The sequence below is a fragment of the Salvelinus alpinus genome, chromosome 10 (assembly GCF_045679555.1).
Source record: "Salvelinus alpinus chromosome 10, SLU_Salpinus.1, whole genome shotgun sequence".
In the NCBI taxonomy this organism is placed as follows: Eukaryota; Metazoa; Chordata; class Actinopteri; order Salmoniformes; family Salmonidae; genus Salvelinus; species Salvelinus alpinus.
In genome coordinates this window covers 49636064-49651204 of record NC_092095.1, presented here as the reverse complement: position 1 = coordinate 49651204, position 15141 = coordinate 49636064, and the positions used below count along the sequence as shown (strand labels likewise).

Below are 15141 nucleotides of genomic sequence, written 5' to 3'. Positions count from 1 at the left end.
CAGAAATTATTGCTTACGGATACCTTCGTGTGTGTGGAAAATATTACTGTTCTCAGATTTTTTATTCATACATTTCAGAATTAGTTTTGTAAAATGCTATATATTTGAGCTAACATAGGCTAATGTGATTAGCATGAGGCTGTAAGTAACAAAGGGTCGGATCCTTTTAAACAATAAAAGTTAATTTACCAGCATTTCTGAAAATGGATATATAGCGATTTGAAATTAAACTTTTATTTTCTCCCTTACTAAAAAACAGATACCAATTGTGGCTGAAAGGGAAATATTTCCTCCAAACCAGTGTGCAAAACTATTCATTGTTCAAACCAGAAACCTGTTGATTCATTTCAAATACGCTTCGATGTTGACGCAATTGCTCTGTACATTGAATGCAACTGATTAGGTGTCATTAACCATGACTCTTATCTTTTCGCTAAAGCTTCGCTTTTTGTGGATTAAAAGCTAACAGCAGCCTGGTCAAACTGATGTCCTTCCGACCAGTTTTGTCCACGGGGAACCGAGTTCATGTTCACTTGATTCAATAGATTTAGATTTGTATTCTTCTCCCTGTAGAACAGATCTTAAGATATTTGACACTTGATAATATTGATGTTGTCTCAGGGGTGGACGGACTGGAACATACTGTTATGCTTGCCCTGGGGCGATGTTTTCTTAATCTGTCAGTCACTCATTATTTCAATGAATCACTCGGCTTACCTGCAACACAAATCTTTACCTTTGTGGTGATGATAAAGTGGGGGACTTGTCCAGAGTAAAAAAGTAACAAGTTGTCACTGACATTTTCCAAATCCTCCACGGCCGGACCCACAGGCAGCTTGACGTTTATTGTCACTAATCTTCCCTGGAGGCAGACCTGAGCGATTTAAACTAGATGGGCCAGTCAAAATTGGCTATATTGTAAAAATGCTTTTTGTTCTTAATTGTATTACTTTGTGGCTGTGCTAGCTAGTGACAACTCTGCAGAGCTGCCTCCAGGTCAAGATTCATGACAATAAATGCCAATCTGTGACAGTCACCCAATGGACAATACCATCACCCAATGGAGATGCCGAGGATTTTCTTTAATGCTCTTGGTTCCTTAGGATCGCTGTTACCATTTCTCGCATTGGAGAGGTTAATATTAATATTTTTTTTTACATATACTGTACATCATGAAAGGAAAGTCACCATTGGTGCCTGACTGTCATTAATTAAAGTCCCACAGTCAGTCAGTCTGCGTCAGTCTATGTCAGTAATTGTCATTGTGTCCCATTGTGGTAACCAATCTAGTTCCATGAAACAGATGGTTCCTCAGTTGGTGACTATGGGAAAAGGAACAAGCAATCGACCCACCAGAGTGACAATGCTCCCCATTTACACTTTAGACCTTGCTTTTCCCAACAGGGGAGATGCACTGTCATGCCACGACAATGTTTTGCAGAGACACAATTGATATGTCCCAAATGGTACCCTATACCCTACATATTGCACTTCTTTTGTGCACTACCCTATGGGCCCTGGTCAAAATCAGTGCACTAAATAGGGAATAGGGTGCTATTTGGGACACAAGTAAAGCGAGAAGCCTGATACTGCGACATGCTGATAGCCCATTAACAACCTATTAACACAGGGAATATTGTCATTGCATCATTTGATCCCACAGTATGTCATTGTCATATTTATAGGTAGCTTCTACAGAGATGATTTTTCCAGAGTATTTCAGCGTTGAAACGTCACGTCCAATGTCCAAACTTCAACAGGGGGTAATAAACAGAACAGATGGGTTGATGGGAATTTAAGTGGCATACAATTTACCCCACAGAGTCCCCATTACAGCTCTCCTAGATCAACTCCCAGAATGAATTGCAGTGGAACTCAATATATTGTCCGGCTAGGCGCATTGTTGGATCAGGAACAGTATTGCTCAACACACACACACACACACACACACACACACACACACACACACACACACACACACACACACACACACACACACACACACACACACACACACACACACACACACACACACACACACACACAATGCACCAGCAGTTCATGTATCGTAAATAAACATAAAAAATTATCTGCGAATTTATGCTTTGTCATCTTTGAATAGAACAGGAATTGAAGGCGTATAATGATCCTGTCCAGCGCAAAAACACCTGTACAGTTACTAATCCCTTTGTTTACCAAGAGTAGCATAATGTAATCTAGATTGCAAAGAATTATGGAGAGATTAAAAGGAGGGCCCATCTCTACGTTCCAGCTAATGTCTAAGTGGATGGATACGAGATCTATCATGTAATGAGCTGTGTATGGAGAAGACGCCAATATACACTGCTCAAAAAAATAAAGGGAACACTAAAATAACACATCCTAGATCTGAATGAATGAACTATTCTTATTAAATACTTTTTTCTTTACATAGTTGAATGTGCTGACAACAAAATCACACAATTTTTTTTAATGGAAATCAAATTTATCAACCCATGGAGGTCTGGATTTGGAGTCACACTCAAAATTAAAGTGGAAAACCACACTACAGGCTGATCCAACTTTTATGTAATGTCAGGCCTCCACGTGCCTGTATGACCTCCCTACAACGCCTGGTCATGCTCCTGATGAGGTGGCGGATGGTCTCCTGAGGGATCTCCTCCCAGACCTGGACTAAAGCATCCGCCAACTCCTGGACAGTCTGTGGTGCAACGTGGCGTTGGTGGATGGAGCGAGACATGATGTCCCAGATGTGCTCAATTGGATTCAGGTCTGGGGAACGGGCAGGCCAGTCCATAGCATCAATGCCTTCCTCTTGCAGGAACTGCTGACACAATCCAGCCACATGAGGTCTAGCATTGTCTTGCATTAGGAGGAACCCAGGGCCAACCGCACCAGCATATGGTCTCACAAGGGGTCTGAGGATCTCATCTCGATACCTAATAGCAGTCAGGCTACCTCTGGCGAGCCCATGGAGGGCTGTGCGGCCCCCCAAAGAAATGCCACCCCACACCATGACTGACCCACCGCCAAACCGGTCATGCTGGAGGATGTTGCAGGCAGCAGAACGTTCTCAACAGCGTCTCCAGACTGTCACGTCTGTCACACGTGCTCAGTGTGAACCTGCTTTCATCTGTGAAGAGCACAGGGCACCAGTGGCGAATTTGCCAATCTTGGTGTTCTCTGGCAAATGCCAAACGTCCTGCACGGTGTTGGGCTGTAAGCATAACCCCCACCTGTGGATGTCGGGCCCTCATACCACCCTCATGGAGTCTGTTTCTGACCGTTTGAGCAGATACATGCACATTTGTGGCCTGCTGGAGGTCATTTTGCAGGGCTCTGGCAGTGCTCCTCCTGCTCCTTCTTGCACAAAGGCGGAGGTAGTGGTCCTGCTGCTGGGTTGTTGCCCTCCTACGGCCTCCTCCACGTCTCCTGATGTACTGGCCTGTCTCCTGGTAGCGCCTCCATGCTCTGGACACTACGCTGACAGACACAGCAAACCTTCTTGCCACAGCTCGCATTGATGTGCCATCCTGGATGAGCTGCACTACCTGAGCCACTTGTGTGGGTTGTAGACTCCGTCTCATGCTACCACTAGAGTGAAAGTACCGCCAGCATTCAAAAGTGACCAAAACATCAGCCAGGAAGCATAGGAACTGAGAAGTGGTCTGTGGTCACCACCTGCAGAACCACTCCTTTATTGGGGGTGGCTTGCTAATTGCCTATAATTTCCACCTGTTGTCGATTCCATTTGCACAACAGCATGTGAAATTTATTGTCAATCAGTGTTGCTTCCTAAGTGGACAGTTTGATTTCACAGAAGTGTGATTGACTTGGAGATACATTGTGTTGTTTAAGTGTTCCCTTTATTTTTTTGAGCAGTGTATATATATGATCTGATTCCAGTGGGAATATCCCACGTGAATAAGGTCTATTACAGTCCTCTCAAGTAATGAAACAGCTGGAGTTATTTTTGGACCATCTGTTGGTGTCTCAACAATCCATTTCCACAACACGTCTACTCTACAATATTCAAGCCCACCTGTTACCTGCGGCTCCTTGGGATGTGTTAAAGGGTCTGATGGGACTGATGAGCAGCTTCATGATTCTTATTATTGCCATTTATATTGAACAATATGCTCCAAATTGGACTGACTCATTAGACACCATAGCCAAGCAGACGTTTTTTTTTTGGTGTGACCACCACAGGCAGATCTGAACAGCGTAGGCACACACATACTGTTGCATTCCTGGTTCAAAGGTCATTTTGCTCTGCGCGACAGTGTACCTCGGAGAGAATCTTTAATAGGCAGTTTACTAAGCCTTTGACAGAGGAGACGACAGCACCACGTCCGTAGATCTCTCCATCTGCGCCCGCTCAAAGGGTAGCAGGGATATACCACAGGCCATCATCCAATGAGGCCCTGCCAATTAAGATGGCCACAACCAGTAAGAAGGATGCATTTTGTGATCATGCACTCGCTCAACAAGTGCATGCATGTTTTAACAGATGCACCGGTGTGCATAGTAACATTCTGCTGTCTGTTCTCATACTCAACACATGCATCTTGCCTAGTCGTGTCCAAAGGACCAGGAATCCATCGAGTAAGTGCGTCAGAGATTGATAGCCCAATTAAACTTTTCCCAAATGCCATTAATGTCTGTTTCTATTGAGGAGCAAAAACAAGCTACTTGCCAACTCACAATGTTCCCTCAGAGTTTTGGCGCACTGCCCATCCCCTTTATTTCCTGGTCTCACACTGGGGCTGAGGCAGCTCTCTATACCTTATTATTATGTTCAGCACCAGATGCAGCAGCCTGTGTTGAATGGTGTTTAAATGAGGCTTTTATGTCCCGCTTGCATAAATACTTTTTACATTTTATTTCCACAATAAGTATACTGTACCCAGCGGTGTCGTGTCCACGGGAATAAGCCATTTCAGACGATCAAGTTAGAGTGTCTAGCTCGTTTAACTCTCTTAGCTGGCCATGTTGGTAGACTTCAGAAAAGCAAGCAAGAACTAAATGTACTGAATACGACTCACATTCCTTTCAATCTTTTACGCAGCTTTTAGCAAAGATGCAGAGGTTCCTGCCCCCCCCCCTCAGATAATCGGGGTGCATGACGCAGCTGACAGCACCATTGATTCCGAGTGATAGAAGAATCCATTCTCAGTGGCTACATGTTTGTGTATTTGTACATCACCTATCTACAGTAATTGTGCTTCTACCACAGTTAACTGATCAATGTTGCCCATGTTTCACCCGTCGCGTCACCAAACTATTGACCCTTTACGTGTCCATTCCAAAAGGTGTTTTGATTGACTGTTTTTTTCCAGAGAGAAAAACCTCATCTTGTTGCCAGCCGTCGTGTATATACGTTCTGAGAACATGGTCTCCCAGGAGAGGGTTGCCATTGGCTCGGTAGACTTTGCTTTCACTGTCTCTTCATTCCCAATACAGTTAAAACACAGAATTGGCAACAGACATCAAGAGGTAGCACGTATGGCACGTAGTCATGATAGCGTAGAGATGTTTACTGAAGATGCATCAGGAAGATGCATACATTCTCTGTGTCACTGATTCAGTATATTTGACATAGTCCTTACATCCAGTAGGTGCCAATGCTTTTGTCATGGAGCAACACTGCCTCTTAGGGGTACACATCACAACTTTTCTACAGGAGACAGAACTATGAATTGTATGAATCTCAAGTGAAAAGGGCATGGTGTAACTGGTGAAAAGTATGTGCTTGTATTCATTTGATCATCTTTATTGATTATCTATGTTAAACTTTTAATGGCATCTCACAAAGCACAGTTCAATTTGAAAAACCACTTTCATCAAAACAGAATTCAATTCAAGATATTGGCTGGAATTCAACAGCATCTTTTGGGGGGTCAAAATAAAACTGGAGGATACTTGTTTTACTTGCCAAACCATGTCCACTGTAGCTGATTATACATGCATTGTTAGTGATAGCAATTGAATCAATTTAGAGCTGCAGAAATGCATGAATCTATTACCTTGGTTCTTAGCTTTACAGTATAACAAGGAAAGTGCTCTATGCTTTGTTGGCAAAAGCTATTCTATGAAGTTTCAGTACTAAACCAATTTGGTTTTGTCAACTCTGACAGGACACAGGCAATGAAACAAAGTGCGTTAGCCCTTTGTAGGCAAACAGGGTATAAGAAACCTATTGAAACTAAATGGGACCAACAGGAAAAATACAAAGTTTTCATTGACATTTAAGTTTTTTATCAAACTAAAGTTCCTACTTCATAATTTACTCGCTTTCTCTCTCTCTCTCTTGTTTAACTGGTGCCTAGCTACTCGTCCTCATGGTGCTCGCAGAAATCATGGCAACAGACAGTTACCATGGTGATAAATGTCATGAACTCTTGGAAGTCCAATTCCGAGTCTCCGTCCGTGTCCAGGCTCTCCATCAAACTGTCCATAGTGGCCTGGTCCTTCACTTGCTGAGAGCAAAAACAGTAGATAGATAAGGTCATATTTGATTGACTAAAGGTGCATTCCGCAATATTTAGGGCTGGTTTTATGGTCATTTCACCCATTGATTCTAGAATAATAATGTATAAATGCCTCATGAGCTTAGTGCAACAAAGTCTGTAAATATATTTAAACATAGCCTAGATCCAAACTGCATGTTCAATTTAAACAATGACGTGTGAAATATTGTAGTGAAAATATGGTCGTGATATACTCACCCCTGTAAGGGCTGGTAGCTCCTCATTGATCAAGTCTTTCAGTTCACTTTTCTTCAGTTTGTGCTTGTCCCCTTCTTTCTCTGCGTACTTATGGAACACCTCCATGATGGTGGCCAGTGAACTCTCCAGGTCAGTCATTGTGGTTTGTAATGTGATCTACAAAGTAGAGCAAAAAGCTATTCATCTCTAGGCCTAGTATGTGACATAAACAACAGGTACAGATGTAGGATCTTAATTCATTTGAGTTTGCTACAGCAGGAAAATAGTCTTGCAGCAACAGGAAATATGAATTAGTATGTGGATAATAACTAATGGACATTTTTGTAGGGGTTGATACATTTCTCATCAGGGAAAATCAAGTCTGAAATTTCAAAGTGGAAATAAGAAATTTCCGAAGTATTTTTAAACCTCAAAAATACTACAAGTTTTACAGTTCCTGCATTGGAGGAACCTGCAACAGGGCGAATAAAACATGAAGATCCTACACCTGTAAGCAGTCACGTAACTTCAATACATCAGATGATGACATTCTATCTCTCAGACCTCTCTCTCAACAACAACAAAAAAAGGACAGCACAGTGATTAGCGGGGAGTAATCAAGATACTCGTACAATTTAAAATAACCTTTTAAGCCTGTCATTACACTATACAAATCCCTAAATCAAAGTCCACGAACGAATGCCTCCAGTTTAAGATCAACTCAATAAGAAACAGCAGATACAGTAGAACATCTTGACTTACCAGGGTGTCTCGGACTGGAACAAAGGTTATTTGCAGATGAGAGTGAGTAGTGGCTGTGGAGGGACAAAGAGTATAGGCTTTTATAGTTGGTGTGGGGAGGGCCTAGTGCTTCTGGTCAACCACCCCGCCAGTCCAGCACACTGACCAATAGGCTCTTTTTCACCCTCTCACTCCACTGTATTCTTACACAGAATTCACCATTGATGGCTATGCCAGTCTTTTACCATGTTATAATGGTCAATTTACAGTATTGTTTGAATACCATTCTTTTGTATGACATTATGACTTTGAGCTGAATTTGTGGATTTGAGCTTCCAGGTTTACAACTGATGTGTAAGAAAGGGATATCACTAGATTGCACTATATTATAATAGGCTATCTAATGTTCATATGATCGCACAGGCCTATTGTCAAACGAATTAGGCAAAACAAACAGAGCCTTTCACCCTCTCCCCCTATACGTCTTCCTAACCTCCACCGTTATTAAACCACTTTACCTGTAATTGTAAAGAGGATTTTCTATGCATGGCCATTTGTATTGATCTCTTAGACTTTGGACCTTCTGGTTGCCACAATCCCCACCAGCGTTATGTCTGAGACAATGGCCTGTTTCAGAGGAAATGGATGGTTGTGCATGTTAATGAACACATTTCTTTTCACTTGTGGAGTTGGCCAGACGTGTGCCCGGTACACTCCCGGACTACTAAGTAGGCACAGCCATCCATGTAAAAATCATGTTCAAAAAGTGAAATATGCTGTCATGTTTCACCATTATGAATAGGTGCCTGAACTATAGGATTGATAAGTGTTACAGTTAACTAGAGCAGAAATAGAGAGGGGCTCAGATTTAGTTGATTTACTACTGAGCTAAGACTTCTAAATTTGAGGTGTCTAAAGTGTAGGTATGCATAAGCTACAAAAAGCTTAACCTACAGTAACAACATAATCCCTTACCATTTCATTAAAAAGAGGTTGATAAAATGTTTTGATCAAGTTCCAGAATACATTGAATTCCTGTTCTACTGACTTCACCCTCCCACGAACTCTCTCAACTCTCTGGCCAGCATCTGTTTTGCATTCTTCTCAGGAAGCATTTGGGAGAAAGTGCTTTTTACTTCATGATAAATGTTTCTTTGTCTCTTCCCGAAATATATTTCACATACTTCTGACAACAGTTGACCATTGTCCGCTGAAAACAGTTGTTCTTGTGTGAAGAAATCGGCGTTGCTTGCTTTGAAAGACTGTCTGTGGTCATTGTAGTCAGATGATTATATAAACTGATCCAGTCAAATCCATGATCTATCATTTTCATACTTCTTCTCTCTCTAACTCAGTAATTAAGCATAAAACAAACTACGCTCTGGAAAATGTTATTGGTAGGAGGTTGAGTTTTTCGAGATGATTTCAGCTGAGCTCAGAGAAAAATCCACCCAATACCGAACAATCATCTGATCATATCATATGACCTCTATCCAATGACCTGACAGGACTGTTGGGCAGGTAGGTGATAGAGTTGACGAAGTGACGCCGAGCTGAGAATTAAAAAAAAATCTCTCTCTCTCTCTCTCTCTCTCTCTCTCTCTCTCTCTCTCTCTCGATCCTTTGAGAACAAACAAACCGGTGTAATGATGAATGCATCATTATTTCAGTGTATCACGTGTCAAGTAAAAGGATTCATACAGTTCAAGATGAAGAGAATAGAGTATTGTGTTCATATTGGGTCTGATGGGTCTGGTGGACTTGTGACTTCCCATTTTTAAGAGATGCATATGATGAGCCACGGTGGTGGGGGATGCTGGGATAGTAGTGAAGACACAACAGACAGGGCTCTGTAAAGACTAGCCAAGCAACCAATCACGTGCTCCCATTGACTAGTCATCTCTGGGCAGGAGTTGTAGTACCAGGATGTGAGTGTGACTGTCATTCCTTGTCCACATCGGCTAGCTATCCATCAACGTCTTTAATATTGCTATTGATACTGGTGTTAATAACCTAACCCCAAAACTGGATTATATGGCTTGGAGATGTTGGTAGACAGATTTGTTATACTTGTGGCTTAAAGCAAGAGTCCTTAATTGAAACAATAAGAAAGTGCTCACCCCACCTCTATTATGGTAAAAAGCTATTTTTTTATATATATATTTTTTTTTACATCTTACAAGTGAAATATCCCCTCTTAAAATGTTTATAAAAAATGTTTCTCGTTGTAACTCTCCAAAAGAGAGATGTCACCTTTTGTAGTGTGAGATAATGCGGTCTCCCTGTGTTTTGCTGTAACCATGGCTACAGGTCAGAGCCTCTAGCTGAGTTGAAAAGGTTTGCCAAGTGGCTGACTCATCCCTGGCAGAGTGCAGGGAGCTCTAGTGGTCTGGACAATGACTGGGGGAGTAACCAGCGGTAGAACTAAGAAAACAACACTGAGGTTTGGTAAACTGAGGACATACAGTGTGTTCTTGTCTCTCTCCTTCTCTCCCCTTCTCTCCCCTTCTCACTCCTTCATTCTTATTCTCTCTCCTTATCTCCCCTTCTCTCTCCTTTTTTCTTATTCTCTTCCCTTATCTCCGCTTTTCTCTCTTCTCTCCTTCTCTTCCATTCTCTTCCCTTCTCCAATTGGTAGATTTCTACTTCAACTGGGATATCTATATATTGCTTATAAGTCATGCATTAGAGTTAGGTTAACAAGTTATTCCACTGATCCCCTTAGCTTACTATTTAAAAGCGCTACAGCAATGTAATGTTGGACTCGTTGCCACAAGGTGGCACCCATGCTGTACATTGAGGACAAGTTTCAAGTTTCAAGACACACACAAACAAGTGATCAGTTTCAGTCATCATGTACAACCCATCTGATTAAAAACACTATCAGATTAAACGCACTGGTTATAATATGGTTGAGGAGAGAAAGTCACATTCTGCAGGGAACACTGCTTTTATGAGAAGGAAATGTAATGTTTCGTTCAACACACAGACACTTCATTTTCCTCCGGATCCAATCTGTGTTCAGGGACACGCCTCCTCATCAACCTCTTCTAATTACATTGCATCTATTAACATATTTGATGTGTTCGACAGGTTATCATCAAGTCCCATCGCCAGCGTTTGCACAGATAAGTACTGCGTTTCACTGGAATTGAGATGCGAAAAGGTTGAGGAAGGTTATGGACGATCTATTCTGCAAAGTAATTAACTCTATATGGTGAGGGAATTTGCTAGCAGCAACTCCCAGAACATTTCCCTCTGAAGTAAATAGATATCTGGAATTGGTCCATTCATTATATGATAGGAGCTAGATGAGAGTTAGATTTCATAATGATAATAATGTTATGTTATTCACCACTAGAGGGAAGTAACTTAACACTTTATTTGTTAAAGAAGTGGTGACTTCAGCTCTTGAATGCTTGGCATACCCACGTACAGAACACCCATTGACTGGTAGTAGGCTTTTTACAACTCATCTCAGTAGGCTTGTGACAGCCAATCAGATCAAGATGCATGCCATAGAGCGCGTTCTTCTGCACATGTGTCGCTGTCGCATGCCAGATCTTACAATGCCTGGATAGGCATTTTACCTATCAACGCGACCAGTCACTTTCCGCCAACTCAGATGTTGCATGCATCAGTCAATGGTCACGTGCCACATCATCGACTGTGCAATCGGTCACCAGATTGTGATAAAATATGATGTGATTAGCTGATGCGTAAAATACCTTATCCAGGCGTTGTAAGATCTGGCATGCGTCAGCAATGCCTGGGCAGAGAAACACACCCACCATCTTCTCAATGTCACAAGATGCCCTTGTGATGAGATAACTGTGGGCCAACTTGGAGTCTTCACATTTGATATATAATATTCCATTTGGCAGACTCTGTTATCACTGTCATGCTCACGTACATTTTAACATACGGTAGCCACAGCGGGAATCGAACCCCTTAACTCTTGGCGTTGCAAGCACCATGCTCTACCGACTAAGCCACACAGGACCACTTGCACTGCCACTGACCCATTGACTGGTAGTCGTCATCACTGTGACTATATTAGACAAATACCGTGCCATACTGACACTCTATCCACCTTGGCAGTTGTCTGAAGTTGGCCGATGACACCCACACTCTGGATTAGCTACTAACTGGTAATTGGCCTTCTTCCTGAGTGCCTCTCAATACATCACAGAGTAATAATGAGAGAGCCGATATCCACCAATCCTAATCCTATGTGTGTGTTCCAATGCAACTCTCACTGAAAGTAGGACAGGGGTCAGGGGATACAATCCCCACCCACAATCTGCTTAATCTTCATCCCCACACAAAGAAAACACCCAGATGGACAGACATCCCTGTTGGCCAGCATTGTAAGTGTATTTCCTGTGTACTACAGCTCTATTTCCTGTGTACTTTAGACTGATAGTACACTACCTGCATGGGCCAATTTTTTGATGCCAGAAACACATACTGTAATATTAACTAGTCCTTAACTATGAATATTTCCATATAGCAAAGAAAGCAACAATGGGCCAATTTAGAGGGGGTTTAATTGTTGATTGGAGAACCTGCAGATTGAAGCTCAGCTCAGTTGTAATTCAGACTTGGCAACAGTAGTGCTCCTCTGTTTGTATACACTTGCAAATGAAGTAGCTCAGTCAGGAGACTTCCAGAAGTGACCAGGGACAGGAATAGCAACATCTACACACCTAGTTAGATTATGGGTCAGTGTACTAGCAGGGCTGGGCAGGGCTGGGGATAAGTAGTGTGTGTGTGCTTGCGTGGGTGCCTGCTTGTGTGTGTGTGTGTGTGTTGGCTAATCCTGTCATTCAGACTCTCCACTAACTCTGCCAACTGCCTCAGTGAGACAGACAGTTAAAGTCGGCCAGGCCTAACACTATATGTGGGTCTCCGGTCTCTGCCGAAAGAGACTCCAGCAGAAGAGACAAACAAACAAAACAATTTACAGTTAGATCTTTAAGCCAATTCCTACTGTGGAAGAAACGGAGGTCACATGACATCAGGCCACGTAGCTCTAGGCTTAGCGAAGAGAATTACCAGAACTACACGGGGCAGCTGAGACTTTGAAACAAGTCCTGACTTGTTCTAAATTCTTTGCATAACACCAGAAGAATATCTACTGTGATAAATTATTTTATTCATGGTCTTACACTCAGAGGCGGAGGCTGATTAGGAGGAGATAAGGCCTCATTATTATACTGTGATTAAAACGATAGCAGCCTCAGGTAGCAATGTGAACAGCCTTCATGAGTATAGCCTTGTAGGCCTACTTTCTTCCTCAGATCTAGGTACGCAGCTATTCAGAAAGGATTTGTAACAGAACTGGGCATCTCATTATGGTAATAGGAATTGGCTTAAAGAGGTAGGGTGTTTAAGGGTGCTACTGATAAAGCAAAGAACACCTTGATTAGTTCCACTATTACCAACAGCCAGAAGCCTCTTTGAAATTGTTTTGAATTAATTAAAATACAGCTACAGTGCTGAAAGCCAAATTCTAAAGGTAGAATTGCTTGGCTTTGTTACACAATAGATATGCCAAGAATTGCCATATTATCTTTTTTTTTTAACTAGGCAAGTTAGTTAAGGTTTTTATCTTATTTACAATGACGCCTGATAAATTACTATCAATTCAGCATCAATTTAGCGTCAAAATTATGCTTAGTCAAAGCTTATCTGGGAGGAATGTTATGCCATTCTGTGCAGATCTACAGAGCTCAATTGCTGCTAGTACTGCTTTCCCTCCTGAACCATATGAGGGAACATATTTCACAGTAACGTATGGTGGTGGTACCCCTACAGTAACTCTGTGGCCTATTATACAGTCCGATTCATTGCTGGCCTCTCTCTACTACACTCCAATCATGTTGGACACACACACACACACACACACACACACACACACACACACACACACACACACACACACACACACACACACACACACACACACACACACACACACACACACACACACACACACACACACACACACACACACACACACACACATACACACACACACACACACACACACACACACACACATTTTAGAGCTGAGCAATTGGACGGGAGGAAATGGCCATGTAGTCTTTTTAAAGGGTGTGGCAGTTGGCATCACTTTAGTCTCTATAATAAGTCCACGAGCTCTGCTAGAAGACAGATTTATCTGGATTTATGAAGCAACTCCTTGCTTTAATGTTAGTTTAATGGCCTGGTCCGGTATCGTTGCATGCAGAGAGTGAGAGAGCACCACCCTTTCAAAACAGACAAGTGAAATGTGTAGTTTCACATGTGAAAAGCCCTTTTTCAAAAGTGAAATGGCTTAAATTTCACATGTGAAATCACATTTTCACATGTATTCAATTTAGAGTTCACATGTGAACACCACCTTTTCTCATGTGGGAGGATAACATGTTTTCACCTCACTTGTAAATTGCAGTTTCACATATGAAAATGAACATGTGAAAATCACATTTGCAGATTCACATGTGCAAATCTCACTTTCACATGTGACATTGCAAGTTCAGATGTGGGGGTGAAATAGTGTTATTCTCCTCACATGTGACAAGCTGGTGTTAACATCTTGCAGTAGCAATGTTTCCACATGTGGAATTGCAAATTCTGTAATGCCATTCTGTCAAAAGGCTACTTAGCCTACATGAGTATAATAATTAAAGTGCGTTAAAAATACTGATTTATTAATTATTGTAGTCCTCCATGGTGATACAGTGCATTCAGAAATTATTCAGACCCCTTGACTTTTTCCACATTTTGTTACGTTACAGCCTTATTCTAAAATGGATTAAATAGTTTTTTTCCCTCATCAATTTACACACAATACCCCGTAATGACAAAGCAAAAACAATAGATAGATAGATAGTTTTTCATATCACATTTACATAAGTATTCAGACCCTTTTCTCAGTACTTTGTTCCAGCACCTTTGGCAGCGATTACAGCCTCGAGTCTTCTTGGGTATGATGTTACAAGCGTGGCACACCTGTATTTGGGGAGTTTCTCCCATTCTTCTCTGCAAATCCTCTCAAGATCTGTCAGGTTGGATGGGGAGCGTCACTGCACAGCTATTTTCATGTCTCTCCAGAGATGTTAGATCGGGTTCAAGTCCGGGGTCTGGCTGGGCCAATCAAAGACATTCAGAGACTTGTCCCGAAGCCACTCCTGCGTTGTCTTGGCTGTGTGCTTAGGGTCGTTGACCTGTTGGAAGGTGAACCTTCACCCCAGTCTGAGGTCCAGAGCTCTCTGGAGCAGGTTTCCATCAAGGATCTCTCTGCACTTTGCTCCATTCATCTTTCCCTCAATCCTGACTAGTCTCTGAGTCCCTGCCACTGAAAAATATCCCCACGGCATGATGCTGCCACCACCATGCCAGGTTTCTTCCAGACGGGATGCTTGGCATTCAGGACAAAGAGTTCAATATTGGTTTCATCCGACCAGAGAATCTTGTTTCTCATGGACTGAGAGTCCTTTAGGTGCCTTTTGGTAAACTCCAAGCAGGCTGTCGTGTGCCTTTTACTGAGGAGTGGCTTCTGGTCACTCTACCATAAAGGCCTGATTGGTGGAGTGCTGCAGAGATGGTTGCCTTTCTTGAAGTTTCTCCCATCTCCACAGAGGAACTCTGGAGCTCTATCAGAGTGACCATCGAGTTCTTGGTC

The 15141-nt window shown here is 42.3% G+C and overlaps 1 protein-coding gene across 1 annotated transcript; it reads right to left on the bottom strand.

Moving 5' to 3' along the window:
• Positions 1–5757: 5757 nt before the first annotated feature.
• On the bottom strand, positions 5758–7602 carry s100b (S100 calcium binding protein, beta (neural)). The gene is made up of 3 exons (XM_071329362.1): positions 7470–7602; positions 6729–6884; positions 5758–6479 (listed from the first exon to the last, which is right to left on the bottom strand). Exons 2-3 carry the CDS (start codon positions 6864–6866, stop codon positions 6330–6332), a joined length of 288 nt encoding a protein of 95 aa, XP_071185463.1. The 5' UTR covers positions 6867–6884; positions 7470–7602; the 3' UTR covers positions 5758–6329.
• Between the last annotated feature and the right edge of the window lie 7539 nt (positions 7603–15141).